The 19434-nt window shown below is 42.5% G+C and overlaps 4 protein-coding genes across 6 annotated transcripts in view; 2 read left to right on the top strand and 2 right to left on the bottom strand.

Annotated features, from left to right (window-relative positions):
- Positions 1 to 652: 652 nt before the first annotated feature.
- On the bottom strand, positions 653 to 4673 carry LOC132914173 (nuclear envelope integral membrane protein). 3 transcript variants are annotated; one of them, XM_060973039.1, is made up of 8 exons: positions 4455 to 4673; positions 3978 to 4087; positions 3672 to 3894; positions 3436 to 3602; positions 3135 to 3350; positions 2927 to 3051; positions 1104 to 1265; positions 653 to 990 (listed from the first exon to the last, which is right to left on the bottom strand). In XM_060973039.1, the coding sequence occupies exons 1-8, from the start codon at positions 4546 to 4548 to the stop codon at positions 867 to 869; spliced, it is 1221 nt and encodes a 406-aa protein (XP_060829022.1). In that variant the 5' UTR covers positions 4549 to 4673; the 3' UTR covers positions 653 to 866. The 3 variants fall into 3 exon arrangements, with proteins under 3 accessions (XP_060829022.1, XP_060829023.1, XP_060829024.1); XM_060973040.1 differs by lacking the exon at positions 3978 to 4087 and having other exon boundaries at positions 4455 to 4626; XM_060973041.1 differs by lacking the exon at positions 653 to 990 and having other exon boundaries at positions 1126 to 1931.
- Positions 4674 to 4735: 62 nt separating this feature from the next.
- On the top strand, positions 4736 to 7900 carry LOC132914191 (tubulin epsilon chain-like). Its single transcript, XM_060973065.1, has 9 exons — positions 4736 to 4862; positions 4975 to 5207; positions 5296 to 5411; positions 5487 to 5675; positions 5819 to 6070; positions 6141 to 6287; positions 6354 to 6503; positions 6591 to 6765; positions 6988 to 7900. Exons 1-9 carry the CDS (start codon positions 4838 to 4840, stop codon positions 7132 to 7134), a joined length of 1434 nt encoding a protein of 477 aa, XP_060829048.1. The 5' UTR covers positions 4736 to 4837; the 3' UTR covers positions 7135 to 7900.
- On the bottom strand, positions 5745 to 8546 carry LOC132914184 (charged multivesicular body protein 5). Its single transcript, XM_060973055.1, has 4 exons — positions 8339 to 8546; positions 7923 to 8240; positions 7597 to 7824; positions 5745 to 7509 (listed from the first exon to the last, which is right to left on the bottom strand). Exons 1-4 carry the CDS (start codon positions 8405 to 8407, stop codon positions 7459 to 7461), a joined length of 666 nt encoding a protein of 221 aa, XP_060829038.1. The 5' UTR covers positions 8408 to 8546; the 3' UTR covers positions 5745 to 7458.
- A 916-nt stretch (positions 8547 to 9462) lies between these two features.
- The window catches only part of LOC132914166 (cytoplasmic polyadenylation element-binding protein 2), a 59441-nt gene continuing 49469 nt past the window's right edge, over positions 9463 to 19434 (top strand). Inside the window, exons 1-2 of the mRNA XM_060973026.1 lie at positions 9463 to 9946; positions 11221 to 12398. Coding sequence (XP_060829009.1) covers positions 11304 to 12398 — 1095 coding nt within the window. The 5' untranslated portion in view covers positions 9463 to 9946; positions 11221 to 11303. The remainder of the gene's footprint in view (positions 9947 to 11220; positions 12399 to 19434) is intronic.

Genomic DNA, 19434 nt, shown 5'->3' with positions numbered 1-19434 from the left:
CGAATCGTAAACACGTACAAACGAGTTGTCCCTGATTTATTGCAATATCTACTTACATTGCTCGATCGAGCTGTTTGAAAAGGAAGCAATAACTCCGCTATTGTGTACAATACGCGAATACCAGATTGAATAAAATGGCAAAATAATAAAAGCCCGAAGGGAATGGAAAATTAACCGGGGATGCTTTTATGGCAATTTTACCTTTTTTATCCAATGTATCGTTATGAAAAAGAAGAGAGAATAAAAATAAAAAGGAACAAGTGGAATAATTACTGCAAAAAGTTCCTTTATTTTAATAAAGCTCTCGCTGTTCCTCGTTCATCCCGGGACAGAAAAGTTGCATGGTTTTTCCGAGTTTCGCAGAATTTTGTTCGAAGAAAATGAGAGAGAAAGAAGAAGTATGCTCGTTGTTGTTCTCCTCTTTCTCTTGGTGCTTTTATAAACGAGCCTCGTAAAATATAAAGTCACATTCGCAGAAACGTAACTGGAGCAAACAACATAACGATACATAGGGCAAATACATGCAAAGGACCGCAGTCACGCGAACCAGATAAGAATACGATCGCGAAGGGTTGTAACAAGATTCGAAGGATCGTGGCGCGATTGAGTAAATCAGCTCGATAGAATCGCACGATGCACGTAACAAATATCGTAATTAACAAGTTTATTTCACAACCACGCAATCGATATAATAAAAAAATAGGTAGTATATAGTTATATAATAAGTTAATAAGTACAATTAATCCAATGAGCCAATTTCAGAGTAAACAACTTTGTACTTGAAAAGTTTCCACAGTGAACGGTGTACAAAATTTCTGTACTCGTCGGTCCTTCTTTTACCGAAATAAATCACTCCTATGTACATTTTATAGTATATCATCCTCATCGTCCGTATATTCACATTCCTCTATAATTCTTGTGATCTCTGCGTCGTGTTCCCGAGACTCGCCGTCCGATAAATGTGATTCACCTTCCATAAACTTGGCAAACCTAGAAGCACGTGTGTTAAATTACGTTACATTCGCGAACATATTATCGCGACTGCATCGCGATTAATCTTCATAAACGCACACCAGCTTTTAACTAATACATAATATAATAACCTTATCGGATCTTTTAATAGTAAAGTCGTTTTCCATGGATTACATTTAGGACTAACGCAATATTCTTTTAGCTCCTCCAACGCTTTTTTCGTTTCTCTTATTCCTTCTTCGCGATACTGGTCTTCCGTCAATAACTTTCTTCTCTCAGGAAACATGTTCATCCTGATTTCGAACCGGTGTATACATGTAACATACGGTGTTGCTTTTCTAAACGATAATACTAATGCTGTCGTTATCGTTACCATCACTATCGCTACTACTATTGTTACTATTCTTCTTGTGGTTACACGCTACTGTCTATTGCTATTAACGATTATTCAAGATCGCTATTCGTGTCAAACTCTAGCTTTGGTAAGTATGATGAAACTGCATTCAAAATATCGATCGAATATTTATCAAACAATTGAAAGTGATAAAAAAAGGGATGGACGAGATAGTCTAATTGACTTTTATTTTACGCGTCCTTTTGATCGATTTTTAATAAGAAAATGCTACGAAGTAATATAGAAAGATAATTTATTAACACAAATTAAAAAATTAACAATAAGTAGAATATGAGCGGAATAGTAATTATAATCGATATCAACCCACAGTGGACAACCTGGATCGTTTGTGACTGAGGTGAAATTTCGCTTTTGAATGTCTTCGACGGGAAGGGAGAATGCATTAAAAAAAAATAAGAAGTAAATGGGTATTTTGAAACCAACAGGAATTTGGTACGAATCACTTTGTTCCAAAGCAGATTAATATTTTCGAGAGTAAGCAATTCTTTCTTTTCTTGCTCTCCTAGTATCTGCGAAGTGTTCTTTTTTTCGCCTTGTATGATCACTGTAATACAAATGAAATTCTATATCAGAGCGCAAGTATTAGTATTGCGTAAAGCGGCCGGCACCCAATGCTGCCACAGACACAAAATAATATTCAGAATTCACCATAGTAGTAGTTTTTTTTTTTTTTTTTTATTTTATTTTGGTTATTTTACAATTTGTCCTTATGGACATTTGGTAAAGTGTTATATCTTGTTGGTGAAGAAAAAAAAATAAAAATAAAAAATAAATATAGCATGTGGGCGGCTACCCCCAGCGGGGTGCCAGCTTCGTTTTTTCTAAGTTATATCTTTTATGATCCGTAGTAGTAGTGACAACAATTTTTCACAAATATCTCGCGAACCAAGACCGACTGTCATTAATATATATATATAGGAAAAAGTTGCTCAACGTTATTATCATTACATTATCGGTACATTTGCCGTAACATTTTCTAATAAATATACCGGCTTTTCCCTGCATCGTTGTTCCAAAATTCCTCCAAATTCAAGTTTCAAAGTATATTATACTTCTTAAACCCATCGTAAATGTACATCTAATTTTCTAAAAGATCACCACAGGAGGTTCAAAGTCGTGCAGTATCTTTTTCTTTTTATATCTGTATATTGTAAAAATAGTTATTTTTTAATAAATTCCCATCTTTTTTAAAACATTTTTGCGAATTTCTATCTTTGTTAAGTAATCCTTTAAACGTTCGACTGAAAGAGTGGTTTTGATAAGCATCATAAAATATTTTTCAGATTTTTTTGAAAGTCAAGAACAGTAAAGCAGTATAAGAGTAAAGTTATGGACACAATGACCCAGATTGCCCATGAAAGCTGCAAAAAATATGCTTGTCCGCGGAGAGTTAACAGACATTATTAGTTGTAACATTGAAAATATAGATATAAGGAACGAACGATTAAGATCAAGAAGTAATATGAGTAACACTGAAAGCGAGCACTGAAGCAAGCTTGCTAAAAAGCTTAACAACGCTGATATCATCGAATAACTTACCAGTAAGTCCTGCTTCTTTGAGATAACGTAATAGGAAAGTTATAAAGTGCGAGAATTAAGACACAAAAAAAGGTTGATGCTTCGCGTAAATAACTGCTATAATACATGGTAATCAATCCTATTATCTAAATGAACGGAAAAAACAACATTAAATGAGAATAAGTGAACTTTAAACCGTTAGTTTTTTCAAACGCATTAGTCTACAAACCTGCAAGCACCACTGTATAAGTCTTTTCGTCCTAACATTCGTAATTGGGCCAAACCGATAAGAAATGACGAAACTAATGACAGAAGTGATTAAAATGTACCACACCACCCATTCCCTATACTGCACGAGGATTAGTTGGGTATTTTCCCATAATGTTTGTAACAGATAAAAACTCATTGTCCAACCAGTGAGGACCGTGATATACATTATCTTGCCCTTAAATTGTGTATAGACATTAATTTTTAAAAATTCGACGTAGCAAGCTACACGTGTGAATAAAACTTGTACAAAAAGTATTTACCTTTAATAGAAATTTACTAATGAAGTACACTAAAATTATAACGGAGGTGGTGATTCCAAGCACTATGCTGATCAAATAATAAAATAGAGCATTTTTACTGAGTTTATAAGCGTTCCAAAATAATACAGCACCTACCACCATTAATATTAATGCGGAGCTATCGGTACCTGTTTATACAAGAATTTAAGCACCTTTCATTTATACCACAAAATATTCCTTTGCTTTGGCACACTCACGTGTTTCTATCATGCTCACTGTATATTTGTGCAACTTGGAGGGATACACATATATACCGATGCATACATCTTCGAAAGGATTAATTTTGAATCTTTTATTCTTCTGTATGTTAAATATATTAAAATTCCAGGACCTATGATTGTCATCGTGCTTTTGTAAAACTTCTTCAGGAGTTTTCCCATTGTAAACGTCATAGTTTTCTATATTTGTTCTTAAGTACATCTATAACGTATAAAATACAACTAAATGTAACATCATAGAGATGTACGTACATGTTTTACATGAATTTCAAACTTATTTCTTACTGTTAAACTTTCCAACATATGTTTCATATATTTTGATTTGGCACTATGACAGAAAGTTTGCAATCCAGGCTTGTTATTTTCAATAATATCTCCTGGCTTTAAAAAGTGTACTAGAAAGGTCAGATAAAGAAAATCAAACAAATAAAAGCCTAGGTATTTCTTTAGAATTTATTCTTATCAACAAAATATAAGCAAAATATGAGTAAAATATAATGCTTTCAAAATTAAGTATTTTTTATAACGTAAGAAGCAAAACGCCAACAAATGACAATTGTTAAACTTTTCATGAGGCGAATAAAACAAAATTGAATTGTTCAATGAAAAACTGTTACAAATGTACGGATGTTGCTATAACATAAAATAAGAACGAAATTAACTTTTTCCCTCAATTTTCATCCGTATCCTTTGTCATCAAAGTCGGTATATTTTATAATACACATTTTATAGGTTACGGTATTATAAGTTAATATGGCTTACTTGATTCTGTGGTTGATGCAGATTCTGTGTACACATAATCAAAAATAAGTAAAAAAATAACTGCACTTAACGGGTTTACTATTCCGTTGCCCATTTTATGATCGAGCAAAGAATAACCAATATTTTAACCTTAATCTATAAGTACTATCCGGTTCTACAGGATAGAACAATACTGAATTTATCGGTAAGTACTCGTTTGAAATTTCGAGATCGAAATAAGCGACTTTCGATAACACTAATTTAAATATCGATGCTATTCTTTATAATTTCACTTCGTCGAATTGAAAATCGCGCGAGTTTACCGTATAGTTCGAAAGTATCAAAATATGTCAAATACGAAGAGAATTTAATGTCCGAATTCAAGTACCTTGGACAGACTTTTAATGAGTCAATTCATTTCGGTACAAGGTATATATCGAGTGATATTACGTTTGTGATAAATTGTGAACGACGTATAAATGGATTTCAAGAAATAGCATATATTGAAACTAAATACTGTATTTATTTACATTGATTTCAGTTGGACAATGTGGAAATCAAATTGGTTCAGCATTTTGGCCTTTGGCGTTACACGAATACGGTATACAAACAACGAATACTGGGATGAATTTACTTAAGACGCAACGAAGCCACATTAAAAATATGAGCGATTTGTCTGATGCTTTTGATAGTTTCTTTGTTATACCTGAGAATACACGCGATTTATGCTTTAAAAGTATAACTGATTTAAAACGAGCTAAAGTCAGAGCTAGGGTATAATATTTATGTTATTGCTGCACGATTACAGAAAAATCAGACAAATGGTTAAAAAGATTTACACCGTGGATTTCTTGGTATGTAGGCAATATTGATAGATATGGAGGATAGTGTCGTAGGAGGGTTAAGGAGAGGACCTGTGCGTGACTTGTTTGACCAGACTTCGGTTGTAACAAATTATCCAGGCTCTGCGAATAATTGGTACCGATCTTTTGCTTTCTTCGATTACCTTGGTATATTCTTGGATAAAACAAATATTACATATACATTTTGCAGGGCTGTAGGTTATCATACCTATGGTACAGAGTATCACGATAAATTAGAAGATACTATCAGACGTATGGCAGAAAAATGTTCTAGGTTACATGGTTTTCTAATAATGCATTCTCTTGGAGGTGGTACTGGTTCTGGATTAGGAACAGCTGTTCTAAAGCTACTGGCCAATAATTATCCTACTGTAGATAGGTATAAAATATATAAATGTCTTTTTAAGATTATTTTCATTACAACGAAGAATAATATTTGACGTTATCGTTATCATTATGATTTTTATTATTACTAGCATTATTTTAATAACATTTTAGTAGTTGTTATTGTTATCATTACAGACTAGTATCTTGCGTATATCCAATTGTTATGCAAGATGTCGTTACAGCTCCATATAATGTATTGTTGTCAACTCGAGAGCTTATAGATTATGCAACTTGTGTATTTCCTATTGAAAACGAATCCCTTTTGGATATATGCAATGCACAATTGAAAATGAAAGGTAACACAGATCAGATAAACTATAATATCTCGTGTAAACCATTTCAAGATATGAACAGCATTGTTGCAAATATGCTTCTTCATTTAACAAGGTAATTGGAGTAATTTCACAAATTTTTATTCATAACAAGTAAATCTTATGAAAATAGCCACGTTTTTTAGCGGATCTAGGTTCCCTGGCAATTTAAATATGGATATGAACGAAATAGCTACGAATCTTGTACCGTACCCAAAATTACATTATATATTTAGCAGCGTTAGTCCATTAGCATTATCAGCGCCGACGATGTACAGTATGCGAGAAACAAGGTACTTATTAGCTTATGATATTATTGTATGAGATTATAAAAACGTAATCTATATACGTTCTTTAAGGCTAATAGATGAAATATTTACCAATGCATGGTCACGAAATAATCAATTGATTAAAATAGACCCGCTACAATCAGGTTCTATGATTTTAAGCGCTGCACATATTGCTAGAGGAAACTGCCCTGTAAACGATTTAAAACGAAACATTGAGAGGTAAATATCTCGTGTAATTTGTCGATAATGCACTTTTTTATATGCGCTTGGAAAACATTCTATGCAATATTATATTTGAATTTACAGATTTCGGAAGAAAGTTACGTTCACAGAGTGGAGCAACGAAGCTATGAAAGTAGGTTTGTGTTCTGTACCTCCGGCTGGGCACTCAACTTCTTTGTTGAGTCTTTTAAACTCTTCCTCGATGGTATCGTTATTTAAAAACATAATAGAACAGTTTACTAGACTGTATAGAAGGAAGGTAACGTTAAAACGGGCACGCATACATATACAGGGTGGACCTTCAGTATCAGAAATGATTCTGAAATATAAATTGTTGAAATCGTAAAAGAATATAGCCAACCGTATAACTTTTGTAAATAAAAGAAAATAATTAAGGCGCTCAAAGTTATTGGTCCACTCTGTATATACAAACACGAAACTTATAAAATAAGCTTGTAGAGTTATACCGATTATATTGCAGGCACATGTGTATCACTACACGCAAGTATGCGGTTTTGAAGAAACGCATTTCATTGACAGTAAAGAGGTAATCTCAAACTTAATTATGCAGTACACAGAAGTGCAAAGCCAAACTCAGAAAAATATTTCTCGGTTACAGATCGTTTAAATTCTTAGATTAGACAATTTTATTTAACTTGATCTATACATTAACAACATGAACAGAAAGCAATAAAAATATATTAACATAGCATATCTATTAGCAACAACGAAATTACGTTTCGTTCATCGAAAATTTACAATTTGCGCGAGTTTATATCCATAGATTTAGAGAAATTCGAAATACTCGGTACGTTGTCTGTGTACTACATATGTACGTAGCAAAAGCTTCTGAAAGTCGAAAGTCGTTCAAGAACCGATCATCTTTGGATATACCCATATACATAATATTTACTTATACGAAACAACACTGATGTTTCCACGAAACAACATCTTAACTAGCTGGTATCTGTGGCAAACCAAATTCGTCCACCGAAACGCCGTCCTGGAATGAAAAAATTCTTGTTTGATGCACTGTTTCAATAAAATGTTTTCTAATATTTCTACGAACGATAGAATAGAGAGCACGAACCTTATTTTTGACCGAGCTGGCGCCAGGTTCTTTGTCAGGAGCGCTAGGTGCCTTGATCGCATCGTCCAAGAAACTGGTATCTTCGTCGATGGCTAAATCGTCTCCGAGAGCTTCTAACTCGGCGGCTAGTTCATCCTCGTCTATATCCGGCATGCCGTAACTGCGACCCAACGCATCTTGAACTTCGTCCGCTTGTTCCAACATATCGGACAAGTCGTCTTGCAGATCCTAAGATGTGCATTAACTTATCGTCGTAAGTTAGCGAAAAAAAAAAAAAAAAGAGAAAGAAAAAAGATACAATAAACAGGATGTTGTTCTGAAAATACCTCGATCTGATCTATATTGATATTTTTAAACTCTTTCTGCATTTGTTTAACTCCTTCTTTCATGGCAACTACAGTTGCCTGAGTATCTTTTAGCGTTTGAGTAGTATAATTTGCCTGTTCCATGTTAAAGGCCTGTTGACGCAAGTTGTCCACCTGTGTTTCATACATCTTACGCTGTTTCAGGATGCGTAATGCCTTAGCCTTAACCGCATTCTTCGCGGGTCCTTCTCTCATTTTAACCATTTGATCTTTGTATTTCTTCAATTCCGCGTCCAATTTTGCTATCTTCTTCTCCGCAGTATCCGCCCTGCTGTCGACCTATTACAACCATAAACGTTAATTACGTGTTATAAACGTACAAATCGTGTAGACGGTAACGTAACCTCTTCAACGATGCAACGAAACCGAATACATACCCCGGCAATACAGTCGGTGAGACTCGGCGGTGGTTCTTTCGCTTTAGGTCGACCAAAAAGTCTATTCATTTTGGCGAATAAAGTAAGGTAAAGGTAAGATACGATTATCTCTTCTTCCTTCTCTCCTCTCCTTTATTTCTCTTTCTGTTTCTCGATCGTTACTCGCCTTCGATCGAAACGTCAAGCTGACTGACTCAGCGCGGTCAGTTGCTCCATCTGCTGTCACGTAGCACGTTTATCAATGTACTTTAGTTTTGAGCGGGATTTCGGCATTTCTGCCTTTAAGGTAAAATATAAGAAAATTCGAGCAAGTTGTTGGTAAATTTTTATCCATCTATGGCGTCTCCTATCCGTCATCCAATTTTTGAAACAGATATTATAATATAATACGTAGTCGATAGTTTGATAACAACATTATCGCCATTATCAGCGGCCTATTCCGATTGGCTGAATTCTAATCGACGAATAATAAGATTCCCGTTTCATCGATAAAGATTACAATTCGTTGGAAGAACGAAACGTTCTCGTTTTATTACGCGGAGTAAAAGAATTTCGAACGAGTCTTAAAACGCGCACTTATATCGTTCATGATTAGACGCGCTTAACCTTAAATCAACGAACGAATGTTGCAAATGTACGGTGATATGATATGTTACAACAGTCGGGTTATTTATCTCTGTCGGTAAGTACACAGGTACGTTCCGCAACTGAAGGCGGAAAGGTAAGTCGAAGAGAAAGGTAACAGAGGAAGGGGAGGAACCAAGGCGCTCGCGTCGAGCAGGTATTTGAAAATTCAGGTGAATTCACGGGGGAGGCCGTGAAGCCTAATGTATGGTGCCGTGCGAAGAAAGGGAGGGTAGATGAAAAGGATCGGATGAACGACGACGAGGATGGTTTTCGTTGGCGACCTCGGTAGCGGTGGTGGAGTCGATGGCGACGGTAGTAACGGTAGTGGAAGTGGTAGCGGTGAAGGCGGTGGAAGCGGCGGCTGCGGCGGCGGCGGCGGCGGCGGCGGCGGCAGCTCGAAGGCGAACGTGAACGCGCGTGCGTGAGCGACGTCGCCGCGCGACGCAGCAGCGACGTAGCGACGACGACGTCGACGAGGACGAGGACGAGGACGAAGCGGCGGCCGAAGATCGCCGAGCGGACGGCTACGCGGAGAGACTACGGCTGGCATGGTGTGGGCCGCAGCACGGCCACAGTGTTCCAAAAGTCGGCACCACGCACGAATCGTGTTACGCGCGACGCAGAGCCACCAAGCTGCGTCGTCGAATCGCGCTCGGCTGGCCTCCGATCGAGTGCTCCGTCGAGCGCAGCCAGGGAACGCGAGTAACCAACAGCTGGCTGCTGTCCGATTAGAGATCGATCGAATCGACGACGACGACGACGACGAGGGCCGGAAAACTCGAGACTCTGTTTGCGTAGAATCGTCAGCTACGAAGACGAAAACGACGACGACGACGACGTCGTCTTATCGTTATAGAAGATCGTGACACGTGAACGAACAGAAGCAGTGCCGTGGGCAAACGATAAACCGCGAGTGATCATAGTATTCGAATTGCCAATGAGAAACAGCGCTAGCTCGAACGAAGACAAGCCGAGACGACGGTAAGTTCGAGCCGCATCGTCGATAGGACGCGCGGAATCACGTTGAAGAAGACGAAAAGAAGAAAGGGTTGGCGAGAAGGAAACAAGTTGGTCCGGTTCGGCGATAGTATTGGAGTTAAACGAGCGCGGAACCGTGGAACCGGGGAATCGTGGAACCGGGGAACCGTGGAACCGGGGAATCGTGGAACCGGGGAACCGTGGAACTAGCGGAGATCTCCCTGGCGCGCGATACGCACAGTGGCCGTACGTCGTGAGTCGTGCGTCGCGAGTCGCTCGACGACTGGGTCGAGCGATCGGTAATCGGGAGAATAGTCGCGATTAACGAGGACGCGAGTGTGTCGTACAGCGATACGCGCGCTGCTTCTCGCGCGGTGAATTTCGACGTTGAACGAAACGAAACGATCGTCTATCCTTATTGCCGAGATTCTGTGTTTAGTGATAAAACGCGTATTCGCAGTGTGCCGCGTACACGATACGCAACGACCAACGACGACCACGACGACCACGACGACCACGACGATCACGACCACGATCCCGGCCTCGTTTCGCGTAGTACTACGGTGGAGTGTGTGTGCGTGCTTCTATGGGTGAGCGTGTATGTGTGAAACGCGGCTGAAGGAATCGACAAATAGTCGCACTGCAAGACGGAAGGTCGCGTTGCTTCGCGCGTATACTTGGGAGAATTCCAACTGGATAAATTCGTCGTATATTCGTGAAAAGGGTAAATTATGTTCGCCGCAAGCGGCTGAAAAATACCGGAAAAAGACGTTAGACAGCAACGAACGAACAAACGTCGTTTGGACGGTAGCTTCGCGCGAACGACGATGGTCATCTCATCGAGCGGGCGGTCGTTCGATAACTAGCAGAATGCTACGGAAGCAAAGTTGCTGGGAAATTACACGGCCGCGACGCGTCTTTGTCGTAGTTTAGCTCGATTTCCACGTTATTTGGCGAACTGTCGTGTGCAAAGAAAAAAAAAAAAAAAAAAAAAAAGAGAAAAGAAAAGAAAAGAAAGAGCAGGAAGGAAGGAATCGAGGAAAACGGCGAAAATAAGAGAAGCCAAATATCGGTGTAGTTCGCACAGCTTCCGGGCTTCGTGGGTGTTTTTACGCGTACGCCGTGGATCGATAGTTGTCTCGCGAGCTCTGGTCGACGGGTGGTCGACGACGTCCGTGCCGACAGCCAACGAAGTCGATTTATCTCGAATCACAGGGCAAATTTTCGAAAGCGAATCGGCAAACACAGATTCTAAAAGAATCCGTATTGTTCGACAGGGGGATCCAAAAGGAGTTGGTCGGCGAAAGGGACCTCGATACGATCGACAGGATACTCGTGGATCTTGGAACCCTGGCGATTTATGGGGGACTTTAGCGCGACCAGCCTCTTCTCCAATAGTTTGTCCAGCACGACGAAATCTTCGATCGGTAGCAATACCGCGAGTCCCGGTGTAACCGTAACCACCTCAACGATGCAGGACGATCTGTTGATCGAGAAACAAGCGAGTGGCAAAGCAGCGCCGCTATCGCCCAGTACCGGCCTGGAAGCCGTCGCTGGACTAGAAAAGGCGAAAGACGCGGTCGAGGTCGAGAGTATCGCTATCACGCCGACGACGCCCTCCTCTACGGAGAAGGAGATCGCCTGTAGCACCGGTTCGGCGCTTCAGGGTTTTTCCGAGGCGGCCAGAGTGCCGAGCTTGTGGTCATCCGCTCCGGATGACACCGGTCTTCACGCGTTACCGGTCAACGGATCCATCGCAGCGTTTCAGAACTTTCCGACCGGTGGTCCGACCGGGTTGTTCGCTGGTACCGGTCCAACCGTCTCGGCTGGTACGCGTCGCGCTATCACGGCTAGTCACAATTTCCCGCAACAGCACGGTAACGCGACCGCTGCGACTGCGAGACACGGACTTCAGGTCTCGTCCGCTCAACAACAGCAACAGCAGCAACAGCAACAACAGCAACAACAACAGCAGCAACAGCAGCAGCAACCGCCGCAACAACAACAGCAGCAGCAACAGCAACATCAACAACAACCTACAGCCACCTCGCATCCGGGAGTTTACCTACCTGGCAAAGGTTACGCGGCTTGGTCCGGTGGCCCGCAAGCGCCTCAACAATGGAGCGCTGGGCCGCAAGCTGCGGCTGTCGCGAATCCCGGCCTTTCGCCCTGGAATCGCGGCAGATCGGTACCGAATCTTCCACCCCTGCACTCGTCCCTGCACGCCGCTGCTGCGGTCGCCGCAGCTGCCGGGCTACAGGGCAGGAAACCGAGTCCTACGTTTCCCGGTCATCCGGGACCAGCGGCTCATCCCTCCTGCATCAGCCCGGTGAAATTTCGAAGAAGCACCTCGTATCCCGGAAAAGGCACCATGTATCCGCCTCAACCTGCGCCAACCTTCGAAGTTACCACCGCCGACGACCGAGATTTGCTACAGCTGCCGCCGTTTCAGCAGGTTAGAATCTTTATTTTTTCCTTTAGCTTCTCTTCTTTCTTTCTTCTTCCACGAATTACTCCGAACTTATCCGACTTGAGATTAACCCTTTAAGACTCGACCTAAGAATACGCCGATCCAACCGATCTCTTCCGAGATCGTCGAACCGTTTAAAGTTCAACGAAGGAGCCGCGATCTTGCCGATTCCAGAGCGAATCGAGTTTTTATTCCGTTATCGATCGTTCACCACCTACGAGAAAGGTTACTGTAGCGGTATATGGTTCGCTCGAAAAAGTATATACCGGTAGCTTTAGCTTCCGCAGTTTCGTTGGTGCACGCATTCGATGCCAGGTTATGCAACTGCTTCGAGACATGCATTTAAATTTAGACGGTACAACGGCTGTTTGAACGGTTTGCTCGCTGTGAACGGTGCAACATCGTTGTTCCTAAACGGAACGTTTCGTTCCTCGAAATTCCATGAACATTCCGAAACCTGGTTCGATCTACCTCGAAACTAACCTAAATCTTACCTAGACCCATTCCGATTCTCGGCTCTCGTCGATTTCGCGCATCGACAATTCGTTCTTTCTTCGATTTTTTCGATTCGTTTCGTTATTCGTGCTGGCTACGCGTAGCTACGATAAAACGCGAAATGTACGAAGGTGTGGGAGGTTAGGATAGCGCGTAATGCGCGAAAACACTCGTAAAATATCGGCTAACGAGCAAACGCATCGTTAACGTAACTTTCAAATCGAGTTTATAGTATTTAAAAAGAAACGGAGAGAAGAACTTTTCCGATGTACTTATTTTGTTATTGATGTCTGACCTAATTCCTTTGCTGCGTGGCAGCTCGAACAGCTCAAACAGTGTCTAGCAGAAGTTTAAGCTCAGCTATTTTAGCCACTTGTCAAAAATAGACCTGCATACTATCCGGGAGAAATGGCGGATTCTGTTATGCGAGCTATTACCCTTCGCGCATCTTCTTCGACCGTTATATTTAAATTATATGCATTATGATACGTATAAACTCTATACTCGTGTTTTATACATCTCGTACGAACAAACGAAATGGAAAGAAAGAAACGCGAAGAACGGGCCATAGCGGAACGAAGAGGTGAAATATCGAACGAGAGGATGGCGTGTAAGATTAATTTTGTTTGTTGTTAGGTCGGTCGTTTGGTGTAGGAAGGTTCTCCTAATCTGTACCAGGCATCATAATCCAATTACAACTTATCCGAAACCTAGTTGATCAAGGTTCGCGGTATCGTTGCAAGCACGTCCGAAAACGCTTTGGAATCGGTTCCTTTTTTTCAAATATCCGTATAATTATCCCCGTATATTTACATTCGTCACGATCGACTCGTTCGTTCTTCGTGTTGGCGTATTTCGCGACATTGTTCTCGATAAGTACGCGTGACGTGCATTTGTTGTACGTAACGCCGTACGTTCGTGCTGTCTGTTTTACGGCTCTGGATATCGACCGTGTTCTACGTGGAAACTTCTGCTCGATCAGTTTTTAGCGATCGATCGTATCGGTATGCTGATATTTACCGAAAGGTAATAACGTCGTATATTCATCAAAATATCGTCCCTCGGTTTGCCGCGTTTATCAATTGGGCGCGTTCGAGCCAACTATACCTACGCACGATGAAACGGATAGAAGAAGAGATCGATGCTGAAACAAATGTCGTTCGTTGAAGGGCAAAACTAGATGCACACGCGATAATCCGATCATCGGATATAGGAATCTACGTGGGACGTTCGGACGTCCACTTTCCTCCACTATGATTATCTCCCTTCTATCGTGACCAGCTAAGTAATTTGCTTTCTAATAGATATTATAGAATACAGAATGTAGTATCATAGAAGTTTTATTCTTCTAGAATATTTTATCGTAGACGTGACTTTAATTCGATAAAAGTCTGACTAACGCGTTAACATTCGTAAATGTATTTATCGTAATCCAGTAGCGTGTGTAGATTACCGTAGTTCAAACATATATTTCGTCATTAATTTTACCAGTTATTACGTAACACCTGCTCGCTAATTAAAATAACCCTAGCGTAGGTTTTGTTTCATTCTCCGATCGTTGATATCCTTTTCTTCCTGGGTGTGAAATACGCCACGTTTCCTCCTTCTTTAAACGTTAAACGCTGTAACGATGTTCTCGTAATATTCAACTCGTTGAATTATTCCGTATACGACAGAATTTTAAGGAGAATTTAAGTGGAAGTTTAGAAGGTGATTGGAATAGCGCAGCTACCGTACTCCATATCTAGCCGTAAAATAGACGATAAGAAAAAAGCTGGCTGTGGGTAGTCGATCGAAAGGAGGTTGTATACTAACTGGCAATGTGGCAATATACGGCGATACGCGAACGAAGCGATTCGTCGAACGCAACGGAGTGAAAAAATACTCGGGCTCGAAGTCCGATAACTCGTCGGTCGTCATTCACCTTGGAAGCGAATCGGGGCACGTGCTCGTAGACCGGCTGGCCAGCCAGAGCCAGAGCAGCAAACCAATCGAAGACGAGCACCGATTACGCCTTGCGTCTCTCTATTTACGCGTGCGCCCGATTTACGCGTGCGTTTTCCCCTAAATTCTGCGCGGCTCTTTTGCTTAAAACCAGGCAGCGGATCTTGCGTTCGAGGGTCACGGGAAAACTAGGCCAAGTTCCGACCACGAGTTTGGCCAACGAGCCGATCGAAGCCAGCGTCGATTCGAAAAACGTTAAACGCGCGACAAGATAAAGTTTTTTATTGACTTTACCTTGACGCAGTGCCGTTACACAGCGGCGTCCGTGTACGTATATCGTAATATATATATATATATATCGTTACGAAACACGTGTACTACTCTGACGAAACGAAAATGCAAGCAACACCGGCCCTATCTACTCGATAATTCTTCCATAAGTACTTCCATGCTATCAGGATTGTTTCGCAACCGTGTTATGCGCCGACGAAACCAAGAAACCGTGTATCAGTGTCTATTCGTGTTTTGGTATTTAACCAGTATCACAACGTAGTACGCGTATCAGAATGTAGGCGGAGACGCGTAACATCTGGTACGCCAAGTGCACACCGATAGAAAAGAACAGGCGGGAAACTCGATAAAAGTCGATTTCGGTTAATCGGTCGACAGGCTTGGGTCAGACGCATACGCAATCGCGTGGAATCGTCTCGTTTATAAAAAATCCTGTCCATGGAATCGTACGCAGAAATTTCGATAGCTTCGATACGCGCCACGTTCTAGCTAAAAGCGTTAATCGCGTCGCGTCGCGTCGTTTTGGTCAATTCGTCCTTGAAACAAACGCTAAACCAAGAACGTTACGGGTCGCCATATCGGAAGGTGCGATACCGATAGACAGCGCAACGGGATATCGTCATGGCGAGTTAGGTTCGCATCCGCGAACCAAGACGCAACGACGATCTTTTTCGACTAATTCCGGTGACGCGGTAATATATCCGGACGTTAACCCAATTTAAGATCCCTCCTATTTGAATTCGAGACTGCGCCGGTGCGGAGTGACCCGACCCGGTATGAGGTTTATAGGTCAGTCCGGTTTCGCGCGATATAGATTTTTCGCGAGCCAGAGCTCGACGGTGTCCCGCCCGTTGCGACCTCCTCGGAATCCACGCGTGCACCATCGACCGACTCTCTTTGTCCACTCGCCGAATCAAAATCCACAGCCGCGTCCGCTTCTTTCTTTCTTTCTTTCTGCTCACGAGCGCGCACTTACAGAACCGATACGATGAAAAATTATGAAGCTCGTATCGATCGGTTGCGTTACACAAGCTCGCAGCTTATGTAATAAAATACGGCAAACTGCAAGGCGCGCGACCCTGCGGCGCTGCCAGAGGGTGTGCGCGAAACTACCCGCTATCGAACGCAACGGCCGACCTTACGCCGTTACTCCTCCATCGTTACCATCGAAAACACGGAACACAGCTTTTTCGAATCGAAGCTTTCGCCTGTAAACCGTGTCCTCGACTCTCGACCGATTCGTACAAACCACAACGTTATTTCGCTCGCCAAACCGACTAACAACACTAACATGTCTCATCAGCTAGCTTTCTACGTTCCTTCTTATCAAAAATTCACAGTGTTTTTCTAATCGCGACAAAACGTATCGAGATAGAGAATAAACGTACATCCTAATTACGAAAATAATGGAACGATACTTCCAAGAATAGAAACGATCGACGATCGAATCCAAATTAGGATTTCTCTTCGTGATATCTTTTTGCGACAAATAAATTTACAAAGATAAGCTCTCTCTATTTTGGATCGTTAATATCAATCGCGTATCTAGATATTGCGCAGAAAGTTACCGAGTTCTCAGTTACTGAGAAGCTCGTATAAAGGTATCAGAATGGAACGATGGAGAGAAAGCGTGGTTAACCTTGCACACTTTATCGGCTAAAAACGCCATGTTCATATATATATTTATATATATATCTCTCGTCGATAAATGGTAATTTTGCAATTAAGCAGAAACTGGACGAGGGTGTAGATTGCTGAGGACGAGCAGACGCGCACTGAACAGAGCGAACATCGACGGCAGCGCTCTACCTTTTCCGCCCTTCTGTCGCCATCAATTTACCCTCACCATCGACTGCTTCCACCCCATCCTTTCCCTCTTCTCTTCTCTTCTCTTCTTCTTTTCTCTTCTTTACCTACCTCCACTTTTTGAATCCCCCCTTTTTCTCTCTTTCTCTCTTGGAAGGCTGTGTTCCTTGGCGTGTCTTGCTTCGTCTTACCGTGCCCTGCCGTGCCATGCCATGCGGTGGCGTAGCGCGCTCTGCCGCACCTCTGCTCAGCCCGTTTCCAGCGACGGTGACCTAGTTCGCGACAGGCCGCTGGAATCGTTTCTTCCGCACATGCCTCGGGATCCAGGTTACACCGAGCTTGTGCCTCGCCGCCTCGCTCGCTCACTCTGGTCTATTCGAATACGAAATTTCAATCAACGGCATGGATTTTCAGGCAAAATTTGATCAATAGCACGGACCGTTTCAATTTTAGCGACATCGGTCGTCAAAATTTTGCTTAGCAGCGTCGATCGTGAAAATTTGACGCGAAACCTTCGATTCTCAAACTTTTCCTTCGAAGCGTCGATTATTAAAATTTTACTTGAAAGCGTCGACGGTCGAAATTCCATGTAATAGCAAGGATCGTCAAACGTTTGCTTAAAAGCGTGCATTTTCTACCGCTTAACGACACAGTCTCCGAGTTTGAACGTTGCTTGTCTCGATATCGGCGATACAGCAGGTGCTTCGACGCTCCGTGTGGCGTTCTCATTCGATTCTTTCTCGGTTCAACACGGTCTGCGTTTCGTCTCCGGCGTAACAAAGCGATAATTGTTTCTTACATGGGTGCACGCGGTCTAATGGATATCCCGAGGAAGACAGAAGCGAGGAAGGGGTTACGCGCTTTCGCGCGTCGTCCAGGTGGAATATAGTCGCGTCGCGCGCGTTCGAGAAAAAGAAGAGCGCGTTTTAGAGGATAGGAGGCGTCGGGGCGCGGCGAATTACGCGCGTCTGGTTCGTCGAGCGAAAGAAAAAGAGATTGCACGAGTACAAAACACGCGTAGAACAACGGCCGCGAGAACGGTCGCGTCTAGACCGGCGGGATGCACGGAAATGGCGGAGCCGAAGATGTATACGCGTTTGAATACGTGCACGCGCGTATACACTCGCTAACAATCCCTTTCACGCTTCTCTCCCTTTATAAAAACCCACCCCCTTGCGTAATCTTTCTCTCTTCTTCCGAACGCTCCGAAATTCTCCACGCAAGAGCGTCGTCGTCGTCGTCGTCGTCGTCGTCGTCCTTGCCGTGATTCTACGACGATTCTTTGTTCGTTGGCTCGCAGCATCCTCGTCTCGGAGGGAACGACGAGGCCAACTTGTACATCTTAGCAACGATTTATATTTAAGTTACACAGAAGATGATATCGTCGAGTCGTATTTATGGTAACGAGTAATTAAATTCGATAGGAAAGAGCTAGCGCGGCATAAGACGAAGGACGTGGCAGCATTTTGCGGGTCGTAATCATTGGAAGTAGGCCAACGTTGTCGCGAGTACACACCCTGCGATCGTATAGCGCAGAATCCTAGTTCGAATCTGCTCCGTCTGCGACAAACTGCTGCGCGGCCGTGGCGCATTCTCTTTGTTCTCTGGTTCAATCGTTAGAGCGAACTTTAAACACGAATAGATTAGAAAAATTAACGTTCCACGCTAATCGCAAAACGATATTTGATTTCGCTCTTGAATCGAAACGAATCGACCAACGCGTATCGACTAACACTCTGTATCGTTCCCTTTTTCGTTTCTTTCGTGACACGCCACTCTCTCTCTCTCTCTCTTTCTATTATATCCTATCTACGTATATCCTATTAACGCTAGAACTAGAGCAATTCTCATAAAAATTTCATAGATTCACAATGACGCGTTCTTACCGTAACCAGTAGGATCTATGTATTATTAATAATCGTTATTTTTTCGGTAAATATAAAACCAGGTGTTCTATATTTCTCGACATTTCCGTCTACGCGGTAAACTGACCGCGATATCGCGCATTAAATAACATCTCTATACTCGTCTTGCGAAACGTACGGAAGAAAACAAAAACATAACCTAAAAACACTAACCGATCGAAGCTAAAGTAGAGGGTAAAAAGGGAAGAAAAGGAATGTATAGGTAAATGGATAAGCAAAGTTAAGAGGAGAAGCAGAGGGGTAACAAGTGGAATAGGGGTGGTACAGCGATGGAGCCTGCACGGAGGTTGCTGTCGACGCCCTGCCGTCGCTTCCTGGTTCCCCTATATTGATTTTCCAGCGTGCCTTGCGTTAGACGGAAACGAAGCGACACGGCTAGAGGGAGAGGAAAGGTTGCTCTGCGCTTGTGCTTGCACACGGATGTGTGCGCGTGCACGGAAATCGGCTAGCAGGGTGCTCGTGCGCTCATTCGTGGTTCGCGCGTTTCGGCATGTGTGGGTGAGTGTGTGCGCGCGCACCTCAGTCACGTTTGCAGCAATGTGTGGGCGGCCTTAAAACTA

The sequence above is a fragment of the Bombus pascuorum genome, chromosome 14 (assembly GCF_905332965.1).
Source record: "Bombus pascuorum chromosome 14, iyBomPasc1.1, whole genome shotgun sequence".
NCBI classification, from domain to species: Eukaryota; Metazoa; Arthropoda; class Insecta; order Hymenoptera; family Apidae; genus Bombus; species Bombus pascuorum.
The sequence above is the reverse complement of the archived record's forward strand: the minus strand, read 5'-3'. Positions and strand labels throughout refer to the sequence as shown.

Bases quoted from the DNA above. Each gene is read 5' to 3' on its own strand.
- LOC132914173 (XM_060973039.1), bottom strand. From the start codon at position 4,548: ATGGGCAACGGAATAGTAAACCCGTTAAGTGCAGTTATTTTTTTACTT. The intron at 3,603-3,671 runs GTGAGTGTGCCA...TTGTATAAACAG, and splicing joins AGTGAGCATGATAGAAACAC to GTACCGATAGCTCCGCATTA. The intron at 1,266-2,926 runs GTAAGTTATTCG...GTTCGAAATCAG, and splicing joins CAAAGAAGCAGGACTTACTG to GATGAACATGTTTCCTGAGA.
- LOC132914184 (XM_060973055.1), bottom strand. From the start codon at position 8,407: ATGAATAGACTTTTTGGTCGACCTAAAGCGAAAGAACCACCGCCGAGT. The intron at 7,825-7,922 runs GTATTTTCAGAA...TGCACATCTTAG, and splicing joins TCAATATAGATCAGATCGAG to GATCTGCAAGACGACTTGTC. The intron at 7,510-7,596 runs GTTCGTGCTCTC...TTTTCATTCCAG, and splicing joins CCAGCTCGGTCAAAAATAAG to GACGGCGTTTCGGTGGACGA.
- LOC132914191 (XM_060973065.1), top strand. From the start codon at position 4,838: ATGAGTCAATTCATTTCGGTACAAG. The intron at 5,208-5,295 runs GTATAATATTTA...CTTGGTATGTAG, and splicing joins GAGCTAAAGTCAGAGCTAGG to GCAATATTGATAGATATGGA. The intron at 6,504-6,590 runs GTAAATATCTCG...TTGAATTTACAG, and splicing joins TTAAAACGAAACATTGAGAG to ATTTCGGAAGAAAGTTACGT.